This window comes from Aulonocara sp. 'chitande type north' Nkhata Bay, linkage group LG15 (genome assembly GCF_057382095.1).
Source record: "Aulonocara sp. 'chitande type north' Nkhata Bay isolate Kocher_YH1m ecotype deep benthic linkage group LG15, A_spYH_male_GT1.1, whole genome shotgun sequence".
NCBI classification, from domain to species: Eukaryota; Metazoa; Chordata; class Actinopteri; order Cichliformes; family Cichlidae; genus Aulonocara; species Aulonocara sp. 'chitande type north' Nkhata Bay.
Genome location: NC_141358.1, coordinates 24371728 through 24379023, shown reverse-complemented (window position 1 = coordinate 24379023; position 7296 = coordinate 24371728). Strand labels below are relative to the sequence as shown.

At 42.8% G+C, this 7296-nt stretch overlaps 1 protein-coding gene across 1 annotated transcript; it reads right to left on the bottom strand.

Annotated features, from left to right (window-relative positions):
* Positions 1-376: 376 nt before the first annotated feature.
* On the bottom strand, positions 377-7087 carry LOC147313160 (uncharacterized). The gene has a single exon (XM_086265124.1). It carries the CDS (start codon positions 6914-6916, stop codon positions 4535-4537), a length of 2382 nt encoding a protein of 793 aa, XP_086121250.1. The 5' UTR covers positions 6917-7087; the 3' UTR covers positions 377-4534.
* Between the last annotated feature and the right edge of the window lie 209 nt (positions 7088-7296).

The window sequence follows — 7296 nt, the reverse complement described above, 5'->3', positions numbered from 1 at the left end:
GACTTTTAATAGTCATATTGTCAGTTTTGGCCGACGGTCATGGGTCACTTCCACTAAAATAGCACGAGACTGGAGTAAAATGTACTTTATTAATGAGAACACATGGTGATACAGCAAAGAATCCAACCCTTCTGAAAAGCAAATGGCTTCCTGTTATACTCTACCTGATTCAGGTGAGCATCTGGAATAGACCAAGTCTGGGGGTCAGCAAACCAAAGGGAAACAAAACCCTCCCCATAAGAAAACCACTACAATATAACCAACACCATTGATCGTGGAATAATCTTCCACACTGCACCTAACGTGACAAACTGAAAGCAGTCATTGGGTGGGAAACCTTGAGGAGAACACTTTTGACCTTAGAGAAGAGCTCTGCATAGAAAAGGATCAGGTTTGAACTTAGTTTGTGCAGCTGTACCTTTAACTAAGGCAAGTTCCTGCATCAACTCGTCCTGTTGTCTTTTTGAACTGTGCTTCACTATTCACTACAGATGAATGCACTGTAAACACCTGCGTGTGAGTCACTTTGGTCACTTTGACAGTTGCACTGGTAATAATAATTTTCCCTTTGTGTCCTCAGAGAGAACAGTGATGTTGGTGTGGAGGAGGAGGAGCAGTTGTCCTGCTGTGCTTTGGGTCAAGATGTCTCAGAGGATTCAGTCGCTACCAGTTGTGGCATCTCTGTCCAAAGTAAGAGTCGGTATCCGTGTGCTGATGAACACATTTTTGAAAACTTGACTTCTTGTTTTGTAGGTGCATGAAAAAGATTTCATTCGATTTTTTATGGTATAGGTTTTTTTCCTGTTTTACTTTGAATGTTGTTTCCTTTCATGTCTCACGTTAGTTTTACTTCCTGCTTTGTGATTGTCTTAATTATTTTTCACCTGGTTTGCTAAAGTTCAGCTGTCATGTTCCCCACCTGCTCACAATATCAGGCAATCCTCAATATATACTACTCAAAACAATCAGAGGAACACACTGAAAACATAATGGCTCTCGCGCGGAGAAAAACATGCTGGAGATCAATACTGATGCAAACTGGGTGATGTGTTAGAAACGAAAGGATTCAATTGTTTGTTGGAAATAAATGATCAAAATACTGGATACTGGCTGAATCCAAATACAAACAGAAAATCAGAGTAAAAAACGCTGCAGCAGGCTTTTCCATTTGGCTCTGATTTCATAGCAGCAGCTCAAAATGAAATAGTTTGTATGGCTGCGTGTGCTGCTGGGCCAAAAGTTTAGCTGGTCATTTGTAGATTTTTAGATGAAATAAAAAACAAAAAAAAACACTCAACAAAAGATCATCTAAAGAAGAGCAGAGTTCATGTACACACTTTATTAAGCAGCTACTGTACAACAAGAACAGAATCATGTAAATGGCCAAACAACAGCAACAGTAATCCCAGGGTGTAGCACAGCAGGCAAAGAGACGCAGTAGCACAGAGAGAGTAAAGGATCACATGGAGAACAAATGGAGCGCGCTCACGAGCCCTCTCTTCGTACAGAGCCAGAAACGTCTGACCCACAGAGCTCACTAAGACGACAATAACTCGTTTTTCCCACACAGATTACATATAACATCACACTGAATGAAATTACATGTAGCAGATTACATGAACTATATAAGATGAGGATTCGCGTATTAAGCATATTCAGAACTATTTCCTTCCATTATTTTCTTGGGTTAACAGTTTTTGTTGCTTTTCTGCTATCGCTTAAATTTTATTCATATAGCACCAAGTCACAACAGCCACCTTAAGGCACTTTATAGTGTTAGGTAAAGCCTCAGTAATAAAGCCTCAGACAACTCCCTACGAGCAACGACTTGGAGACATTAAGAAAGAAAAACTCTCTCTTTGTACAGTCGAACACTGAGACGGAACCAGGTTCAGTGACGGGCCGCCATCCACCACGACTGGTTGGAATGAGGGGAGGAGGGCAGGATAAAACCTGCAGGCTGAGAGCAAAGTGCTCCATCTATCTGATATGATACTGTGAGGCCTCTCAGATAAGATGGGGCTGTTTTATTATGGCCCTTTTTATGTGAGAAGCATTTTGAATTCAGCTCTGGATTTAACAGGGAGCCAATGATGTGAAGCCAGTATGAGGGGGATTTTCCCTCCTCTTAAAATGTCTCATTAGGAACATTTTTAACAGTTGCTTCTTGTCTCTGCTGTGACAAAAAAGGGTTCTGATTATGAATCAAAATGTTTTAAATAAGTCACACACTGGTTATAACTTAATGCCGAAAATGTCATGTTACACGATTTACTATTTTCTGAAGCTTATTTACAATTTACAATGCTTAACACCATTCCCATCCCTCCCGTCAAAAGATAAAAGTCTGTTTTTCATGCAGTTTCACACACTAAAGACATTTCATTCTTTTTGGTTTCTTGTTGTCAATCAGCAGATGCGAGTCTGGAAGAGGTTTTAGAAGAATATAAGATCAGTCTGAGGAGGAGGTTTGAAAGTGTGACTGAAGAAACTGATAATACAGGAAGTGGAACCCTCCCGAACAGGATCTACACTGAGCTCTACATCACAGAGGGACAGAATGAAGACGTTCATAACCAACATGAGGTGATGCAGCTGGAGACAGCTTCCAAGATGGAGGCTCTTGATGACATTACAGTCAGGTGTCACGACACCTTTAAAGCCTTACCTGACCAACAGAGACCCATCAGAGTGGTTCTGACCAACAGCGTCGCTGATCAGAGACGAGCAGTACAGTCTTCTGGAGCTGCTCCATGTTTTCCATCCAACATTACAGAAGGTCACAGCAGAGAAGCTCGCTGTCTGTAAACTTTTGTTCATCTTTGACGGCCTGGATGAAAGCAGACTTGGATCATTGGATTTCACCAACGGGAAGCTGCTGTCTGATGTCACAGAGAAGTCATCAGTCAGCCAGCTGCTGACAAACCTCATCCAGGGGAATCTGCTTCCCTCGGCTCTCGTCTGGATAACTCCCCGACCTGCAGCAGCCAATCAGATCCCTCCTAGACGTGTTGACAGGGTAACAGAAGTACGAGGCTTCACTGATGCCCAGAAGGAGGAGTACTTCAGGAGGAGATTCAGTGATGAAGAGCTGTCCAGAATCATCTCCCACATGAAGACATCCAGGAGCCTCCACATCATGTGTAGAATCCCAGTCTTCTGCTGGATCACTGCTACAGTTCTGGAGCACATGTTGACTACAGAGCAGAGAGGAGAGCTGCCCAAGACCCTGACTGACATGTACTCACACTTCTTGTTGGTTCAGATGAAGAAGGGGAACAAACATGTGGGGGGACATGAAACAAGTGAGATGGCTGAAAGGAAATTTCTTCTGAATCTGGGGAGGCTGGCATTTAAACATCTGGAAAAAGGAAACACCTTCTTCTACCAAGAAGACCTAGATCAGTGTGGTCTGGATGCTACAGAGGCCTTGTTGCACACAGAAGTTTATACGGAGCTCTTTAAACAGTGTTTGTTAATCTTGAAGGTGGCTTTTATTTGTGATTCAGGTCTCAATGTCTCTTTGTGTATACTTATATGCAGAAGTAACACAAAAGAAGAAGTGGGAGCTGGCCTGACACCAGTAACTGACTTCCAGTGAAAGCTTTGGCTAATAATATTTTTTAGCGAACATTTTTCTTGTAAAACAAAGGGGGGCCTAGCAAAAAAGGTTTGGGAACCACTGCTCTACAAGGTTGGCGAAATAAAAAAAAATGTATTAACATTTTTTTATTTGGACTTTTATTAGTCCAAATTTTTTTATTTGGACTAAAAAAAATGTTCGAAGTGGACTAGGTGCTAATTTTCAGATGTCAGGTCTACATCTAGAATCAAAATGAGCACATACATAAACAACCAAAGTGAAGCATTAAGACAAAACATAGCAACGTCAAACAGCGTCCACACATTTTGCCACAAATACATGCAAAACAACTAAATTGGGCCACAAAAGTGATGTAAATTGACCAAACTAAGACACAAATCAGACAAAAACAGATGCAGGATGATCACAAACAGACACGTCGGCTACAAACTGATGCAAAATGACTAAAATCACACGTGTAACACTTTCTACATATTTGACAACAGAAGAAAAACACAAACAAACTTGGAATGCATTTTTAATTTGGATTTTTTTTATTTCATGCCGAATTAGATATTTTAAAAATCAAGCCAAAGTCTCCTCCCTGTTTGTACTGTAAGGTCAAAGCCCTACTGTACTACAGAGAACCCCAACAATCAAATGATCCCCCTCTGAGCAAGCGCGAGGCGACTGTGGGGAAGAAAAACTCCCTTTAACAGGAAGAAACTTCCAACGGAACCGGGCTCAGAAGGGACGGCCATCCGCTGCGACCGGTTGGGGGGATGGAAATCAAAAGGAGACGAGATGGCGTGAACTACAGTTCTAAAATTTGGATTTGAGGGCTGATCCCAAAATTTTATGGTGATGTTTTTAAAAAAAGGATTTGGTGCTAAAAGTCTGCTTCAAGATTTTAAAAGAAGCAGGGCAGTGGGAAAAGCCAAAATGGTCATTTTAATGATCTCTGGCTTTAGTGAACCACCTGAAGGGTTTTAGCAATGTTTTTCCCACCGCAGAAAAAAACCTGGATATTTTGGACGTCTTTGGGGGACCCGGGATGACTCCGAGAGTGATTTTTAGATGTCTAATCAGAGCCTCATCAAAAGATGAATCATTTGCCATCAAAGCCTTTAAGACATTGTCTGGGGAGCCAAACTCCTTGATGAGGCGTTTGGCTATTTTCTTGATGAACTTTGTCTTGTCATTTGTCAGACTTGTGGCAGACGCTGTGCTGCTGAGTTCAGGCTGCATTAGATTGCTCAGACGGTTGATGACCGTGTCTATTTCTTTTGTAGTAGTTGCGATCCGAGCAGCAAACTTTTGGGTCTCAGGTTTAGATTTATAGATGACTCTCATGATAAGGAGCAACGCAAGGTCATTGGAAATTTTCTCAACATCACAAGATGAACCTGACACAGAATCCATCTCTGATATTTTGGAGGAATCTTTGAGAGAGTGTTTCAGGCTCAAGGCTCCAGATGATTTATCTGGAGAAATGCTCCCAGGTTGTGGCGTTCGAGGTGACTTGTCAGATGCCACAGAGCATTTATCTGGAGAAATGCTCCCAGGTTGTGGCGTTCGAGGTGACTTGTCAGATGCCACAGAGCATTTATCTGGAGAAATGCTCCCAGGTTTTGGTGTTGGAAGTGATGCACCAGATTCTTTTCCTCTGCCATCTGAATCAGGGCTTTTTTCCTGTGTTGTGGTCTGTGCTCTTTTAATAAAGTTGTGGATGTCTTCCAGGGCCCCAGAAATCTTGTCCATTTGAATCATTTGATCTTTCTCTTCATTGCAGAAGAGTAAAAGCTTCTGCAAAAACCTTTCTACTGTGTCATCTATGAGGACATAGAGGACTTCAGCAGAAATGCGACGCTTTGAGCCCTGTACTGATTTCGGAGTCCTGGAGATGACCGTGTCTGAGAGGGACCTACCCATTAGAGGTATGGGGATTTGATAGCCTCGATCCACCGTAAGTAGATCAAACAGGTTTGCCACTAAGTCCTCCGTAAAATTCCTGATATGCCCACTATTTTTAAAGTCCCCCAAGGTCTTATCGATGAGGAAGAGTTCTTCTTTCTTTGTTAATTTGTCAAATAACTGATTAACGTCTGATCTAATGACGTTAAAGTCGACTGAAGAAGAACGTTTAATTGCGGTTCCCAGGCTTGCCGTATGTGGAGAAGGGGAGCGATGAGCCTCTGTACTCTGGGGAGCAGCCGTTTCAGGTACTGACCCTGGGAGAATGAAAACTATACTTTCATTGGAGGGCGCAGTTTCCTTCTTGGGGTGATTGCAAATGTTTTGTAGACAAACAAAATGTTTCCTGTTTGCCTTTATTCTTTTTTTCAGCTCTGTTTTCATTTTTTCAAATTGTTTTTTTGCAAACATGGAAAAGTTGTGTTTGCGTGCTTTGAGCCTGGCGTGTGAGGTGGATGGCACACATTTGGAGAAGAAGTGTCTCACCTTGTGGATAATTAAGCCTGCATTAAAGGCAGGTTTGGGTAAGTTACATTTCTCACAGAGCTCTTCACTGCTTGAATCCATGTTAGCAAGTATCTCACCTACGATGTCAACTGCAACCATTTCTACTGGGGTTGGAGCCTGGATACTTTGTGTTTCTGCAGTGGGTTTTATATGGCTTTGTGATTCTTCTGGGAGCTCATCTTTATCTTTTCCTGTCATCTCTCCATCTGAGCTCCTTGTTGACAGAATAACAGAAATCTCTGCGATTGCTGATTTCACTGATATTTTTGAACCAGTACGTTCTGTACTGGAATGAGACCCATTTGTCCCACACTGGCAGCGCAGCTTACATGCTGCATACCTTTTCAGGCATGAGGCAGCGCAACAAACCATGCGGTGTAGTTTCTTAATACTACTAAATTTGCCGCTAACATAAACGGCAGGGTCTACTGGGAAATCGGGGCTTTTTTCAATCAGTGCAATGGTTGAGCTGACCTTTTCTGAGATCTCTTCCTCAACCATCAGCGTCAGCTTGTCAGCGCTCTTATCTTGCTGTTTTGAGACATTAAGAGCGCCGGCGATGGCAGCTGAGATCGAGTCTCCGAGGGACACCCTTATTTTCCCCTCATCCATAAACTCTTCCCTTATCATGGGTTCCTGAATAAGAGGAAGGGCAATCCTCAGGATGCTGGCAGAGGCGATCTGAATGATTTCAGAAATCATATCAGCGAGCACGGCATGGACGCTGGAGTCGCATTTTCCATTTTCTATAATGCTCCACTGAACTTCAGAGAGCCTTTCAAAGCACCTGTTGATTGGCGGGATAATCTGGTCTGGTGTGACCACGATTGAATTTTCGTTGATGGTTTCCATTGTTGTGTCACAAATTAGATTTTCTCCGTTTGAGCGTGTGAGAATTTTCTTGTATTACAGAGCGCCGACTGCTGAACGTTTTGCAAACACATGAGCATCGAGTTCTGATTTTTCTGTCTGAGAGCCGTTATTTATAGGCTCGGTTGTCTGTGACGTTACTGACAGACCAGCGCGAACGCCTTTGATCTGCCAGTGACGTCACAAGAAACGCACGCGGAGAGGCGGCGTTCCTTGCGCGCTCACAGATTTGAATGACGCTTTGGAGTTGACGGCACGCCGCAATGCATTGTGGGAGCCCGGCACCATTTTCGGGGTCTACGAATCAAAACAAACACGCTGTGTTGGAACGACGATTACAAGATGCTTAAAAGCAGTTCCTG

Coding starts and splice junctions, on each gene's coding strand:
- LOC147313160 (XM_086265124.1), bottom strand. CDS start 6,916: ATGGAAACCATCAACGAAAATTCAATCGTGGTCACACCAGACCAGATT.